This window comes from Bombina bombina, chromosome 3, assembly GCF_027579735.1.
Source record: "Bombina bombina isolate aBomBom1 chromosome 3, aBomBom1.pri, whole genome shotgun sequence".
Lineage (NCBI taxonomy): Eukaryota > Metazoa > Chordata > Amphibia > Anura > Bombinatoridae > Bombina > Bombina bombina.
In genome coordinates, this window is record NC_069501.1 from 509,245,036 (window position 1) to 509,262,509 (window position 17,474).

At 42.7% G+C, this 17,474-nt stretch overlaps 1 protein-coding gene across 1 annotated transcript in view; it reads left to right on the forward strand.

The window, feature by feature from the left end:
* The first annotated feature begins 1,505 nt into the window (after window positions 1–1,505).
* The window catches only part of LOC128652410 (lysine-specific demethylase 5B-like), a 76,654-nt gene continuing 60,685 nt past the window's right edge, over window positions 1,506–17,474 (forward strand). The window contains exons 1-2 of the mRNA XM_053705348.1: window positions 1,506–1,511; window positions 7,570–7,764. Of these exons, the coding sequence (XP_053561323.1) occupies window positions 1,506–1,511; window positions 7,570–7,764 (201 nt within the window). The remainder of the gene's footprint in view (window positions 1,512–7,569; window positions 7,765–17,474) is intronic.

The window sequence follows — 17,474 nt, forward strand, 5'->3', positions numbered from 1 at the left end:
TTGATCTGTTCACCATCAACATTGCGTGCAGCAGCAACCACAGCCTCCCAGACACTGTTCAGAGAGGTGTACTGTTTTCCCTCTTTGTAAATCTCACATTTGATGATGGACCACAGGTTCTCAATGGGGTTCAGATCAGGTGAACAAGGAGGCCATGTCATTAGATTTTCTTCTTTTATACCCTTTCTTGCCAGCCACGCTGTGGAGTACTTGGACGTGTGTGATGGAGCATTGTCCTGCATGAAAATCATGTTTTTCTTGAAGGATGCAAACTTCTTCCTGTACCACTGCTTGAAGAAGGTGTCTTCCAGAAACTGGCAGTAGGACTGGGAGTTGAGCTTGACTCCATCCTCAACCCGAAAAGGCCCCACAAGCTCATCTTTGATGATACCAGCCCCAACCAGTACTCCACCTCCACCTTGCTGGCGTCTAAAGCTGGACTGGAGCTCTCTGCCCTTTACCAATCCAGCCACGGGCCCATCCATCTGGCCCATCAAGACTCACTCTCATTTCATCAGTCCATAAAACCTTAGAAAAATCAGTCTTGAGATATTTCTTGGCCCAGTCTTGACGTTTCAGCTTGTGTGTCTTGTTCAGTGGTGGTCGTCTTTCAGCCTTTCTTACCTTGGCCATGTCTCTGAGTATTGCACACCTTGTGCTTTTGGGCACTCCAGTGATGTTGCAGCTCTGAAATATGGCCAAACTGGTGGCATCTTGGCAGCTGCACGCTTGACTTTTCTCAGTTCATGGGCAGTTATTTTGCGCCTTGGTTTTTCCACACGCTTCTTGCGACCCTGTTGACTATTTTGAATGAAACGCTTGATTGTTCGATGATCACGCTTCAGAAGCTTTGCAATTTTAAGAGTGCTGCATCCCTCTGCAAGATATCTCACTATTTTTGACTTTTCTGAGCCTGTCAAGTCCTTCTTTTGACCCATTTTGCCAAAGGAATGGAAGTTGCCTAATAATTATGCACACCTGATATAGGGTGTTGATGTCATTAGACCACACCCCTTCTCATTACAGAGATGCACATCACCTAATATGCTTAATTGGTAGTAGGCTTTTGAGCCTATACAGCTTGGAGTAAGACAACATGCATAAAGAGGATGATGTGGTCAAAATACTCATTTGCCTAATAATTCTGCACTCCCTGTATGTATATATATATATATATATATATTCTTCTCCCTTCCCTCCCACCCCAGTCATTCTCTTTGCCTGTGTTAGTGATAGGAAGAGGTAAAGTGAGGTGTTAGTTTAGATTCTTCAATCAAGAGTTTTTTATTTTTTAAATGGTGCAAAAGTGTACTTTTTTACTACCGGGCAGCTTCTGGAAGATCCAATTATGCTTGGGAACTTTTTTAGTCTCACTACGCCTCCCTTATTGGTGTTGCCTGGATGTGGACTTAGTGAATTTGACTAAGACCCTTCATTGTTCACAGGGCCTCAGGAGGAAGAGTAGACCTCCTGACACTGTGGGTATTTTCATGCTGTTCCTCAGCATGGAGGTAAGTGCAGTCTTTTTATTTCTGGGGCTTGGAAGCAGATACTCAGAACTGACTGTACTCTATTATTGTGGTTTATGGGCCTTGGAAAGGGTATCCCTGCGCAAATATGTGGATGTGTGGATGTCATGAGCTATATTAATAAAGGATGACAACACACACATTATTATTTTCTCCAGACAGTCCAGCATTTCAATAATTTTAGCCAGGAGCGCTGGGAGGTTTTCTATGGTGCTCAGCTGTTAGAGTACTGTAGCGGGCATAACTCTGTTTATTTTTCTGAGGCTGACGCTGGGGAATAGACTGTTAGACAGGTTTTTACAACTTAAGTATTTCTATACTTTGCGTTACAATGCCTTTATTTCTTCTATAAGATACAAGTCCACGGATTCATCCTTTACTTGTGGGATATTATCCTCCTGCTAACAGGAAGTGGCAAAGAACACCACAGCAGAGCTGTCTATATAGCTCCTCCCTTGACTCCACCCCCCAGTCATTCTCTATGCCTACTCTAAGTACTAGGAAGGGTAAAGTGAAAGAGTTGATAAAATGTTAGTTTTTATTTTCTTCAAGCAAGAGTTTTTTATTTTAAATGGTACCGGTGTGTACTATTTTCCCTCAGGCAGCAGATGGATGAAGTCTTCTGCCTGGAGGCTGATGATCTTAGCAGTTGTTACTAAGATCCAGTACAGTTCCCACAGAATGGCTGAGGAGTACTTAAAAAAAAAACTTCAGTGTGAGGAACGTTTTTCATGCTATAAGCAGTGAGGTATGTTCAGTCATTTTTTTTCTGGAGAGAGTATCCCCATGTGGCTGACAGTATCCCCATGAGGGAGAGGGTAAGCAGTAATCCTAAAGTATAAAGAGGGGTATTACTGAGCTTGCATATATGGGCTATATAAAAATGGTTGACACTGATGTTTGAATGTTTGTGGGCAAACGTTTACACGTTTTCAAAGGAGAGACGTTTTTATGCTTTTTTTAAGAAGGGTACACATGGCTTCATTTCTGGGTTTATGAACCCACATGGCTAGGTTTTTAGACCGCTCTGGTGCGGTTAATTTGGGCTGTGAGGCATCGAGTGAGATGGGCGGGGCCTATATTCGCGCCTCAGTTGCGCAGTTGTTTTTCTCAAGCAAGCAGCAAGCTCCAGATCCGGTGGGCCTTTGTGAGCTGTATTGGGCCAAACGAAGGTTTAACCCGGTTTTACAGAGTGGCGAGGTGCAGGGGGTGCTTTTTATAGAAATAAACGTTTTGTATTTCTCTTGTAAGGTGTATCCAGTCCACGGATCATCCATTACCTGTGGGATATTCTCCTTCCCAACAGGAAGTTGCAAGAGGATCACCCACAGCAGAGCTGCCATATAGCTCCTCCCCTAACTGCCATATCCAGTCATTCTCTTGCAACTCTCGACAAGCATGGAAGTAGTAAGAGAGAAGTGGTGAAACTTAGTTTTTTTTTTCTTCAATCAAAAGTTTGTTATTTTTAAATGGTACCGGAGTTGTACTATTTTGTCCCAGGCAGAAAATAGAAGAAGAATCTGCCTGTGATCTCTATGATCTTAGCAGGTTGTAACTAAGATCCATTGCTGTTCTCACACAACTGAAGAGAGAGGTAACTTCAGCTGGGGAATGGCGTGCAGGTTATCCTGCTATGAGGTATGTGCAGTTAATAATTTTTTCTAGAAATGTAAATGCTAGAAAATGCTGCTGCTACCAGATTTATGTAAGGTAAGCCTGAATACAGTGAATTAATAGCGACTGGTATCATGCTTACTTGCAGAGGTAATACTCTTATAGATTTGCAATATAAAACATTTGCTGGCATGTTTAAACGTTTTTATATATGCTTTGGTGATAAAACCTTATTGGGGCCTAGTTTTTTTTCCACATGGCTGGCTTAAATTTGCCTAGAAACAGTTTCCTTAGGCTTTCCACTGTTTAGACATGAGTGGGAGGGGCCTAATTTAGCGCTTTATTGCGCAGTAACTTTTACAGACTGAGACATCCAGCTTCCTCCAGGAGTCCCCTGAATACTATAGGACATCTCTAAAGGGCTCTTAGGCTTTCCAAAGTCATTTGTTTGGGAAGGTAGGGCCACAGCAGAGCTGTGGCAGTTTGTTGTGACTGTTAAAAAAACGTCTATCGTTTTTTTGATCTGTTTTTTGAACTAAGGGGTTAATCATCCATTTGCAAGTGGGTGCAATGCTCTGTTAGCCTATTATACACACTGTAAAAATTTCGTTTGATTTACTGCTTTTTTTCACTGTTTTTCAAATTCTGACCTTTTTTATTTTTCTTAAAGGCACAGTACCGTTTTCATTGTTTGCTTGTTAACTTGCTTTAAAGTGTTTTCCAAGCTTGCTGGTCTCATTGCTAGTCTGTTTAAACATGTCTGACATAGAGGAAACTCCTTGTTCATTATGTTTAGAAGCCATGGTGGAACCCCCTCTTAGAATGTGTACCAAATGTACTGATTTCACTTTAAGTAATAAAGATCATATTCTGTCTTTAAAAAATTTATCACCAGAGGAATCTGACGAGGGGGAAGTTATGCCGACTAACTCGCCCCACGTGTCAGACCCTTTGACTCCTGCTCAAGGGACTCACGCTCAAGTGGCGCCAAGTACATCTGGGGCGACCATGGCTTTTACTTTACAAGACATGGCGGCAGTCATGGATAATACACTGTCAGCGGTATTATCCAGACTACCTGGGTTTTGAGGAAAGCGAGATAGCTCTGGAGTTAAAAGAAATACAGAGCATACTGACGCTTTTGTAGCTATGTCTGATACTCCCTCACAATATGCAGAAGCTGAGGAAGGAGAGCTTCTTTCTGTGGGTGATGTTTCTGACTCAGGGAAGAGGATTCAACCTGATTCTGATATGTCAACATTTAAATTTAAGCTTGAACACCTCCGCGTATTTCTCAGGGAGGTTTTAGCTGCTTTGAATGACTGTGATACAGTTGCAGTGCCAAAAAAATTGTGTAGATTGGACAAATACTATGCAGTGCCGGTGTGCACTGATGTTTTTCCAATACCTAAAAGATTTACAGAAATTATTTCTAAGGAATGGGATAGACCAGGTGTGCCATTCTCTCCCCCTCCTATTTTTAAGAAAATGTTTCCGATAGATGCCACCATGCGGGATTTATGGCAGACAGTCCCTAAGGTGGAGGGAGCAGTTTCTACCCTAGCTAAGCATACTACTATCCCTGTCGAGGACAGTTGTGCTTTCTCAGATCCAATGGATAAAAAGTTAGAGGGTTACCTTAAGAAAATGTTTATTCAACAAGGTTTTATTCTACAGCCCCTTGCATGCATTTCCCCAGTCACTGCTGCTGCGGCTTTCTGGTTTGAGTCTCTGGAAGAGGCTTTACAGGTAGAGACTTCATTGGATGACATACTTGACAAGCTTAGAGCACTTAAGCTAGCCAATTATTTTGTTTCTGATGCCATTGTTCATTTGACTAAACGAACGGCTAAAAATTCTGGTTTTGCTATTCAGGCGCGCAGGGCGCTATGGCTTAAATCATGGTCAGCTGACGTTACTTCAAAGTCTAAGCTGCTTAACATTCCCTTCAAGGGGCAAACCCTATTCGGGCCTGGTTTGAAGGAGATAATTTCTGATATCACTGGAGGAAAAGGTCATGCCCTTCTTCAGGATAGGTCAAAATCAAGGGCCAAACAGACTAATTTTCGTGCCTTTCGAAACTTTAAGGCGAGTGCGGCATCAACTTCCTCTAATGCAAAACAAGAGGGAACTTTTGCCCAGTCCAAGTCGGTCTGGAGACCTAACCAGACCTGGAACAAAGGTAAGCAGGCCAAAAAGCCTGCTGCTGCCTCTAAGACAGCATGAAGGATCGGCCCCCTATCCGGTAACGGATCTAGTTGGGGGCAGACTTTCGCTCTTCGCCCAGGCTTGGGCAAGAGATGTCCAGGATCCCTGGGTGTTGGAAATTGTATCCCAGGGATATCTTCTGGACTTCAGAGCTTCTCCTCCAAAAGGGAGATTTCACCTTTCACAATTATCTGCAAACCAGATAAAGAGAGAGGCATTCTTACACTGTGTTCAAGACCTCCTAGTTATGGGAGTGATCCATCCAGTTCCAAAGGAGGAACAGGGACTGGGATTTTATTCAAATCTGTTTGTGGTTCCCAAAAAAGAGGGAACCTTCAGACCAATTTTAGATCTCAGGATCCTAAACAAATTCCTCAGAGTCCCATCATTCAAGATGGAGACTATTCGTCCCATCCTATCTATGATCCAGGAGGGTCAATACATGACTACTGTGGATTTAAAGGATGCTTATCTTCACATTCCGATACACAAAGATCATCATCGGTTTCTCAGGTTTGCCTTCCTAGACAGGCATTACCAGTTTGTAGCTCTTCTCTTTGGGTTAGCTACAGCCCCAAGAATCTTTATGAAGGTTCTGAGACCGCGGGGCATAGCAGTGGCCCCTTATTTAGACGACATCCTGATACAGGCGTCAAATTTCCAAATTGCCAAGTCTCATACGGACATAGTTCTGGCATTTCTGAGGTCGCATGGGTGGAAGGTGAACGAAGAAAAGAGTTCTCTATCCCCTCTCAGAAGAGTCTCCTTTCTGGGAACTCTAATAGATTCTGTAGAAATTAGGATTTACCTGACAGAGACCAGGTTATCAAAACTTCTCAATTCCTGCCGTATTCTTTATTCCACTTCTCGCCCTTCGGTGGTTCAGTGTATGGAAGTAATCGGCTTAATGGTAGTGGCAATGGACATAGTGCCGTTTGCACGTCTACATCTCAGACCGCTGCAACTCTGCATGCTCAGTCAGTTGAATGGGGATTACACAGATTTGTCCCCTCTACTAAATCTGGATCAAGAGACCAGGGATTCTCTTCTCTGGTGGCTATCTCGGGTCCATCTGTCCAAAGGTATGACCTTTCGCAGGCCAGATTGGACAATTGTAACGACAGATGCCAGCCTTCTGGGCTGGGGTGCAGTCTGGAACTCCCTGAAGGCTCAGGGAACGTGGACTCAGGAGGAGACACTCCTTCCAATAAACATTCTGGAACTAAGAGCGATATTCAATGCTCTTCAGGCTTGGCCTCAGCTAGCGACAATGAGGTTCATCAGATTTCAGTCGGCCAACATCACGACTGTGGCTTACATCAACCATCAAGGGGGAACAAGGAGTTCGCTAGCGATGTTAGAAGTCTCAAAGATAATTCGCTGGACAGAGATTCACTCTTGCCACCTATCAGCTATCCATATCCCAGGTGTAGAGAACTGGGAGGCGGATTTTCTAAGTCGTCAGACTTTTTTCATCCGGGGGAGTGGGAATTCCATCCGGAGGTGTTTGCACAATTGATTGATCGTTGGGGCAAACCAGAACTGGATCTCATGGCGTCTCGCCAGAACGCCAAACTTCTTGTTACGGATCCAGGTCCAGGGATCCCAAGGCGACGCTGATATATGCTCTAGCAGCGCCTTGGTTCTTCAACCTGGCTTATGTGTTTCCACCGTTTCCTCTGCTCCCTCGCTTGATTGCCAAAATCAAGCAGGAGAGAGCATCTGTGATCTTGATAGCTCCTGCGTGGCCACGCAGGACTTGGTATGCAGATCTGGTGGACATGTCATCCTTTCCACCATGGACTCTGCCGCTTCTGGTTCTAGTTTTATTTTTTGCCCATCTTTTTTCCTTGCTCCAATTATTTTATTTTCATTTCCTACCTTTTTCTTGGCTATACTTCAGACTAGTTACCAGGAAGGTGGGAGGGGTCTTATAAAGCTCTTGGGGTTTGGAAATAGTCTCCCCCAAGTGGCTAGGAAGAGTACTTCCCAGGAGTAATGGATCGGGGACTCTCACCACCACAAAATAAATTAATTTATCAGGTAAACATAAATTGTGTGGTTTGTTTTTTTTACATAAAAAGATTATAGCGCTGCGGAATCTGTTGGCGCTCTACAAATAACCGACAATAATAATAATAATAATTATAGTTTTGCACCATGCAAGATACTGCTTATTGACCTATTATGTTAACTTGAAGTTGTATTATTCTTCCAGCTGCCTCTTGGTCGCCAATGTGTGGATCATTATAGAGGCTTGAATAGGTATTGTGTGTTCTCTCATGATGAAATGATATGTAAAATGGCCAGCAAAGCAGACAGTTTGGATGTGGTCTTGGCTTCAACTGTGCAGAAGGACCTGGCAGTAATGATTGAAGAGGAAAAGACCCTTCGAGAAGCAGTCCATAAGATGGTGAGATTGGAAGGGGCAATTCCATATAGAAACAGATTTTGATGGCAGATAGAGATATAGGCCCAACAAGTCTGTCCAAATGTCCTATAAAGTGTAAGCTTAATTAGTGTTTATAATAGTGTTATGAATATATCAGGCATTCTTGAAGTCCTCCACAGTGTTTGTCTTTACCACCACTAATGAAAGTTTTTTCCCTAAATTTAGCCACCCTTTTTGTAAAGAAGTGCTTCTGCAAATTACTTGTGAATCAGCTACCTTGAGATAATGATCCTTTGCTCTTTTAGTGAAAAATACCTAGTGTTTCAGTATTATTAATTTATTAATAAAGAGTACAAAGTAGGAGGGGAGTTAATAGTTAATATCGACAAATGTGTATTTCTCCTGTTAAGTGTAGTCAGTCCACGGGTCATCATTACTTATGGGATATTAACTCCTCCCCAACAGGAAGTGCAAGAGGATCACCCAAGCAGAGCTGCTATATAGCTCCTCCCCTCTACCTCACACCCAGTCATTCTCTTGCACCCAACTAATAGATAGGATGTGTGAGAGGACTGTGGTGATTAAACTTAGTTTTTTATATCTTCAATCAAACGTTTGTTATTTTAAACGGCACCGGAGTGTGTTGTTTTCTTCTCAGGCAGAATTTGAAGAAGAATCTACCTGAGTTTTTGTGTATGATCTTAGCGGACGTAACTAAGATCCATTTGCTGTTCTCGGCCATTCTGAGGAGTAAGGTAACTTCAGATCAGAGGACAGCGGGCAGGTTCACCTGCAAAGAGGTATGTTGCAGTATATTATTTTCTAAGGAATGGAATTGACTGAGAAAATACTGCTAATACCGATATAATGTAAGTACAGCCTTAAATGCAGTAGTAGCAACTGGTATCAGGCTGACATGTATATATGTTTACACTTAAGTATTTCTGGGGAATGGCACTTCACTGGGAAAATACTGTATGCATATAACTTTTAGCCTAACTTGCAGTGTGAGCGACTAGCAGCAGGCTTTTAATGACATTTCATAAATTAGATTTTAAACGTTTGCTGGCATGTTAAATCGTTTAATTATCTGAGGTACTTGGTGAAAAATTGTTTGGGCGTTATTTTCCACATGGCTGTCGTTTGTTTTAAATTAAAACAGTTTACTGAGCTTCCCTCACTGTTGTAGTGTGAGTGGGAGGGGCCTATTTTGGCGCTTTTACTACGCATCAGAAATTCAGTCACAGTCTGCCTTTTTCTCCCTGCATGATCCAGGACGTCTCCACAGAGCTCAGGGGTCTTCAAAACTAGTTTTGAGGGAGGTAATCACTCACAGCAGACCTGTGAAACTGTGCTTTGACTGTGATAAAAACGCTTATATTTTCAATTGTTATCCGTTTTTTTTCTGATATTAAGGGTTAATCATCCATTGCTAATGAGTGCAATCCTTTGCTACATTTGGTTTCTATAACTAATCCGGTTCATTGTTTTTCAACTGTGACAGTTTTTGTGTGCTTCTTAAAGGCACAGTAACGTTTTTACATATTGCTTGTAAATTTAGTTGAAAAGTATTTCCAAGCTTGCTAGTCTAATTGCTAGTTTGTTTAAACATGTCTGACACAGAGGAATCTCTTTGTGCAATATGTTCAAAAGCCAAGGTGGAGCCCAATAGAAATTTATGTACTAATTGCATTGATGCTACTTTAAATAAAAGTCAATCTGTACATGTTAAGCAACATTCACCAGACAACAAGGGGGAAGTTATGCCGACTAACTCTCCTCACGTGTCAGTACCTGCATCTCCCGCTCAGGAGGTGCGTGATATTGTAACGCCAAGTACATCAGGGCGGCCATTACAAATCACTCTACAAGACATGGCTAATGTTATGAATGAAGTTTTGTCTAAATTGCCAGAACTTAGGGGTAAAAGAGATCACTCTGGGATGAGAACAGAGTATGCTGATAATGCTAGGGCCATGTCTGATACTGTGTCACAATTTGCAGAGCATGAGGACGGAGAGCTTCATTCTGCGGGTGACGGATCTGATCCAAATAAACTGGATTCAGACATTTCAAATTTTAAGTTTAAGCTGGAAAACCTCCGTGTATTACTAGGGGAGGTGTTGGCGGCTCTGAATGATTGTAACACAGTTGCAATCCCAGAGAAAATGTGTAGGTTGGATAAATATTTTGCGGTACCGACGAGTACTGACGTTTTTCCTATACCTAAGAGACTTACTGAAATTGTTACTAAGGAGTGGGACAGACCCGGTGTGCCTTTCTCACCCCCTCCTATATTCAGAAAAATGTTTCCGATAGACGCCACCACACGGGACTTATGGCAAACGGTCCCTAAGGTGGAGGGAGCAGTTTCTACTTTAGCTAAGCGTACCACTATTCCGGTGGAGGATAGTTGTGCCTTTTCAGATCCAATGGATAAAAAGTTAGAGGGTTACCTTAAGAAAATGTTTGTTCAACAAGGTTTTATATTACAACCCCTTGCATGCATTGCGCCTGTCACGGCTGCGGCAGCATTTTGGTTTGAGTCTCTGGAAGAGACCCTTGACTCAGCGACATTAGATGAGATTTCACACAAGCTTAAAACCCTTAAGCTAGCTAATTCGTTTATTTCTGATGCCGTAGTACATTTAACTAAACTTACGGCTAAGAATTCCGGATTCGCCATTCAGGCACGCAGAGCGCTGTGGCTAAAATCCTGGTCAGCTGATGTAACTTCTAAATCGAAATTACTTAACATACCTTTCAAGGGGCAGACTTTATTCGGGCCCGGTTTGAAAGAAATTATCGCTGATATTACGGGAGGTAAAGGCCATGCCCTGCCTCAAGACAGAGCCAAACCTAGGGCTAGACAGTCTAATTTTCGTGCCTTTCGTAACTTCAAGGCAGGAGCAGCATCAACTTCATCTGCTCCAAAACAGGAAGGAGCTGTTGCTCGCTACAGACAAGGCTGGAAACCTAACCAGACCTGGAATAAGGGCAAGCAGGCCAGAAAACCTGCTGCTGCCCCTAAGACAGCATGAAGTGAGGGCCCCCGATCCGGAAACTGATCTAGTGGGGGGCAGACTCTCTCTCTTCGCCCAGGCTTGGGCAAGAGATGTCCAGGATCCCTGGGCGTTGGAGAGCATATCTCAGGGATATCTTCTGGACTTCAAAGCTTCTCCTCCACAAGGGAGATTTCACCTTTCAAGGTTGTCAACAAACCAGATAAAGAAAGAGGCGTTTCTACGCTGTGTACAAGACCTTTTACTAATGGGAGTGATCCATCCAGTTCCGCGGTCGGAACACGGACAAGGGTTTTACTCAAATCTGTTTGTGGTTCCCAAAAAAGAGGGAACCTTCAGACCAATATTGGATTTAAAGATCCTAAACAAATTCCTAAGAGTTCCATCGTTCAAGATGGAAACTATTCGGACAATCTTACCCATGATCCAAAGAGGTCAGTACATGACCACAGTGGATTTAAAGGATGCTTACCTTCACATACCGATTCACAGAGAACATTACCGGTATCTAAGGTTTGCCTTCCTAGACAGGCATTACCAGTTTGTAGCTCTTCCCTTCGGGTTGGCTACGGCTCCAAGAATCTTTACAAAGGTTCTGGGCTCTCTTCTGGCGGTACTAAGACCGCGAGGAATTTCGGTAGCTCCGTACCTAGACGACATTCTGATACAAGCGTCAAGCTTTCAAACTGCCAAGTCTCATACAGAGTTAGTACTGGCATTTCTAAGGTCGCATGGGTGGAAAGTGAACGAGGAGAAGAGTTCTCTCTTACCACTCACAAGAGTTCCCTTCTTGGGGACTCTTATAGATTCTGTAGAAATGAAAATTTACCTGACAGAGGACAGGTTAACAAAGCTTCTAAATGCTTGCCGTGCCCTTCATTCCATTCAACACCCGTCAGTGGCTCAATGCATGGAGGTAATCGGCTTAATGGTAGCGGCAATGGACATAGTTCCTTTTGCACGCCTGCACCTCAGACCGCTGCAATTGTGCATGCTAAGTCAGTGGAATGGGGATTACTCAGATTTGTCCCCTACGCTGAATCTGGATCAAGAGACCAGAGATTCTCTTCTATGGTGGCTTTCTCGGCCACATCTGTCCAGGGGGATGCCCTTCAGCAGGCCAGACTGGACAATTGTAACAACAGACGCCAGCCTACTAGGTTGGGGCGCTGTCTGGAATTCCCTGAAGGCTCAGGGATCATGGACTCAAGAGGAGAGTCTCCTTCCAATAAACATTCTGGAATTGAGAGCAGTTCTCAATGCCCTTCTGGCTTGGCCTCAGTTAGCAACTCTGAGGTTCATCAGGTTTCAGTCGGACAACATCACGACTGTGGCTTACATCAACCATTAGGGAGGGACAAGGAGTTCCTTAGCGATGATGGAAGTATCAAAGACAATTTGCTGGGCAGAGTCTCACTCTTGCCACCTGTCAGCGATCCACATCCCAGGAGTGGAGAACTGGGAGGCGGATTTCCTAAGTCGCCAGACTTTTCACCCGGGGGAGTGGGAACTTCATCCGGAGGTCTTTGCCCAAATACTTCGACGTTGGGGCAAACCAGATATGGATATCATGGCGTCTCGCCAGAACGCCAAGCTTCCTCGTTACGGGTCCAGGTCCAGGGACCTGGGAGCGGTCCTGATAGATGCCTTGACAGCACCTTGGACCTTCAGGATGGCTTATGTGTTTCCACCCTTCCCGATGCTTCCTCGTTTGATTGCCAGGATCAAACAGGAGAAAGCATCGGTGATTCTAATAGCGCCTGCGTGGCCACGCAGGACCTGGTATGCAGATCTAGTGGACATGTCATCCTGTCCACCTTGGTCTCTGAGACAGGACCTTCTAATTCAGGGTCCTTTCAAACATCAAAATCTGATTTCTCTGAAACTGACTGCATGGAAATTGAACGCTTGATTTTATCAAAGCGTGGATTTTCGGAGCCAGTAATTGATACCTTAATACAGGCTAGGAAACCTGTTACCAGGAAAATTTACCATAAGATATGGCGTAAATACTTACACTGGTTTGAATCCAAGAGTTACTCATGGAGTAAGGTTAGGATTCCTAGGATATTGTCTTTTCTACAAGAAGGTTTAGAAAAGGGTTTATCTGCAAGTTCTTTAAAGGGACAGATCTCAGCTCTGTCCATCCTTTTACACAAGCGTCTGTCAGAAGTTCCAGACGTTCAAGCTTTTTGTCAGGCTTTGGCTAGAATTAAGCCTGTGTTTAAGACTGTAGCTCCACCGTGGAGCTTAAACTTAGTTCTTAACGTTTTACAGGGTGTTCCGTTTGAACCCCTTCATTCCATTGATATCAGGCTATTATCTTGGAAAGTTCTGTTTTTAATGGCTATTTCCTCGGCTCGTAGAGTCTCTGAGTTATCAGCCTTACATTGTGATTCTCCTTATCTGATTTTTCATTCAGATAAGGTAGTTCTGCGTACTAAACCTGGGTTCCTACCTAAGGTAGTCACTAACAAGAATATCAATCAAGAGATTGTTGTTCCATCATTGTGTCCTAACCCTTCTTCAAAGAAGGAACGACTTCTGCACAATCTAGATGTAATCCGTGCCCTGAAATTTTATTTACAGGCAACTAAAGATTTTCGCCAAACTTCTTCCCTGTTTGTCGTTTATTCTGGACAGAGGAGAGGTCAAAAAGCATCTGCTACCTCTCTATCTTTTTGGCTTTGTAGCATAATACGTTTAGCCTATGAGACTGCTGGACAGCAACCTCCTGAAAGGATTACAGCTCATTCTACTAGAGCTGTGGCTTCCACTTGGGCCTTTAAGAATGAGGCCTCTGTTGAACAGATTTGCAAGGCTGCAACTTGGTCTTCTCTTCATACTTTTTCCAAATTTTACAAATTTGACACTTTTGCTTCTTCGGAGGCTGTTTTTGGGAGAAAGGTTCTTCAGGCAGTGGTTCCTTCCGTATAGAGATCCTGCCTGTCCCTCCCGTCATCCGTGTACTTAGCTTTGGTATTGGTATCCCATAAGTAATGATGACCCGTGGACTGACTACACTTAACAGGAGAAAACATAATTTATGCTTACCTGATAAATTCCTTTCTCCTGTAGTGTAGTCAGTCCACGGCCCGCCCTGTTTTTTATGGCAGGTCTAAATTTTTAAATTATACTCCAGTCACCACTGCACCCTATAGTTTCTCCTTTCTCGTTTGGTTCTCGGTCGAATGACTGGGTGTGACGTAGAGGGGAGGAGCTATATAGCAGCTCTGCTTGGGTGATCCTCTTGCACTTCCTGTTGGGGAGGAGTTAATATCCCATAAGTAATGATGACCCGTGGACTGACTACACTACAGGAGAAAGGAATTTATCAGGTAAGCATAAATTATGTTTTTATTTTAAGTTAACTTTTTTTTTAAAGGGTCTTGAAATTAAAGGGATAAAAAAATAAAATTCTAATGTATTAGCTAGATGGTGATTGGTGGCTATTCACATATTTCTCCAGTCATTCAGGTGTGTTCAGCTAATTTCCAGTAGTGTGTTGCTGCTCAGGTGCTGGCTTTAACCCCTTCAAAGGTGTTAAATACATTATATAACAAAGTAGATGAGATTGAAAAAATACCAAAGTCCATCGAGTTTAACCTAAACAAATCTAATATACTTTTAAAAAAAAAAAAAAAAAAAAAAAACTCCAGCTAAGCTTAAATTAATTCCATGGTATTCCAAGTATTGGCATTTCATACCTCCTTTGGTAATGAGTTCCACAATTTTATTGCTCTTGAAGTGAAAAAACGTTTCCGTTGCGGGAAATTGAATCTCCTTTCTTCCAGCCTTAAATTGTGACCTCTTGTCACAAGCTATTTTTCTTTTTTAAGACACGAAGAGTCCACTGATCATCTTAAAGGGACAGTCTAGTCAAAATTAAACTTTCATGATTCAGATAGGGCATGCAATTTTAAACAACTTTCCAATTTACTTCTATTATCTAATTTGCTCAATTCGTTAGATATCCTTTGTGGAAGAAATAGCAATGCACATGTGTGAGCCAATCACACAAGGCCTCGATGTGCAGCAACCAATCAGCAGCTACTGAGCATATCTAGATATGCTTTTCAACAAGTGATATCAAGAGAATGAAACAAATTAGATAATAGAAGTAAATTAGAAAGTTGTTTAAAATTACATGCTCTTTCTAAATCACGAAAGAAAAAAATTGGGTTTCATGTCCCTTTAATTTCTAATGGGATATTCACCTCCTGGTCAGCAGGAGGAGGCAAAGAGCAATACAGCAGAGCTGTTAAATAGCTCCTCCGTTCCCTCCCAGTCAGTCATTCTCTTTGCCTACATTAGTGATAGGAAGAGGTAAAGTGAGGTGTTAGTATAGATTCTTCAATCAAGAGTTTATTATTTAGTAGTTTATATTTAGTATTTTATAGTAGTGCAAGATTGTGCTGCTTTGTCCTGGGGTGTAGCCGTAGTCCATATCAGTCTCTTAAGTAGAGCCTTGGTGGCTTTAGAGCAATGGGAACTTGTGGGACATAATTCTCACTGCGCCTCTCATTCTTGCTGCCCTATCTCCTTAAGTCTGAGGTATTCAGTAACTCAGCATTTTGTTTTGCTCTACAGGGAAAGTAGCTCTTTATCTGGGGACGTTAAATCTTTCATGAGGTGAAAGCCCACAATGGGCGGGGCTTCCGGTGTTTGCGCGCCTTTCATAGAGCTTCAATTCAGGGAGCAGTGTGAAAGTGCGACATCAAGAGACTTATCCGAGCTGTGCTAGTGTCGCATAGTGTCGCATGTTTGTTATTCATGCGCTACTAGTGCAGGGTCGGTGTTCCTTTTTCCTGTCAGCTCATAGTTATTGTTTTTCTAGAAGGATCGCCTTAGAGAAATCTAACGATATTGGGTCAGGTAGGAGCACTTCAGCTGAGGTGCAGAGGTTGTTTTTTCCTTTTATTTTTACAAGTTTTTTGCATTAAAATGAACCTGCAGTAGAGTTAAAAAGAAAACCGTTTAATATTTAAAGAGACAGTAACATTTTTTTTATATTTTAAAATACTTTTGAAAGTTTTTAGTCTTTATTTGACAAATTGTGAACAAACATTGACCAGGAGGACTTGAAATATGTCACCTGCGCTTTGTTTTGATGCCAATCCCTTTTTGTCCTTCATGAATTCAAAGGACTTTTAAGTTATAGGGAAAAAAAATTCAGATCCAATTTCCTCTAAGGCAACTATTGTCCAAGAGTCTAATGATGAGGGTCAATATATGCAGCAGCTTTCTCCCCAAGCGTCCCAAAATTTACTGCCCGCTCAAGCAGTGCCTTGCACTTCTGCTATAGCTCCCGCTTGAGTTACTGTAAAATACATTGCTTCTCTTATGTCTTCTACAATTTCTGATGCATTGTCTGCTTTCCCAATGTTGCAGGGCAAACATAAGAGAAAAACAGACATTCAGTAAGTTCTGATGCAATTGTTGCAGTTTCGGAGGTACCCTCCAAAGGCCATGAAGAGGAGGGTACTGCTGTTTCATCTGAGAGGGAAATTTCAGGTTCAGAAGGTTCATTGCCTCTGAAGGACTCGGAGGTTGTAAGTTTTTTAGGTTTAAGCTAGAACACCTCCGCCTGCTACTCAGGGAGGTTTTGGTTACTTTAAACGACTGTGACTCCACGGTTGTGGTTGGCCCTTGCGAAGTCTAGTAAATTAGACAGATATTTTGAAGTTCTTTCTTACTCAGATGTATTTCCGGTTCCAAAGGGAGCTTCGGAGATCGTTACTAAGGAGTTGGAGAGACCAGGCATTCCCTTTTCTCCCACCCCTATTTTTAAGAAGATCTTTACCATCCCATGTCTCTTTCAAGAAAGCTTGGCAAACAATTCCTAAGGTGGAAGGAGCTATTTCCACCTTAGCCAAGAGAACCACTATTCCCATAGAGGATATTTGTGCTTTCAATGACCCTATGGACAAGAAGTTAGAGGGTTTACTTAAAAAGATTTATGTTCACCAGGGTCTACTATTACAGCCTGAAGCGTGCATTGCTACAGTCACTAGTGCAGCAGCATAATATTTTGATGCTTTGTCAGAGTCTCTCAGGACTGAGACTTCTTTGGAGGAGATCCAAGACAGGATAAAAGCTCTGTAGCTAGCTAATGCTTTTATTACGGACGCTTCCCTTCAGATTATCAAACTGGCTGATTAGAGTTCGGGTTTCTCTGTCCTAGCCCGAAGAGCCTTATGGTTAAAACCTTGGTCTGCGGACGTGTCATCCAAGTTTAAGCTTCTAGCGATTCCTTACAAGGGGAAGACCTAGTTTGGACCTGGCCTGACGGAAATTATCTCTGATATTACGGGAGGTAAGGGTCATCTCCTTCCTCAGGATAAGAAAAACAGACAAAAGGGACGACAGAGTAAATTTTGTTCCTTTCGAAATTTCAAGGGAAATTCTTCCTCCTCTAAGCAGGAGCAATCTAAGCCTACATGGAGACCCAGCCAGTCTTGGAACAAAGGTAAACAATCCAAGAAGCCTGCTATTGAATCCAAAACGGCATGAAGGGCATGCCCTCGATCCAGGACCGGATCTGGTAGGGGGCAGACTTTCCTTGTTGTGTTATCTTTTTGTGTTATCTTTCCTGAGAACTCACGGATGGAAGGTAAATTTGAACAAGACTTCCCTAGTTCCAGACACACAAGTCACTTTCTTGTGAACCATAATAGACTCCTTGTCCATGAAGATTTTCTTTCATTT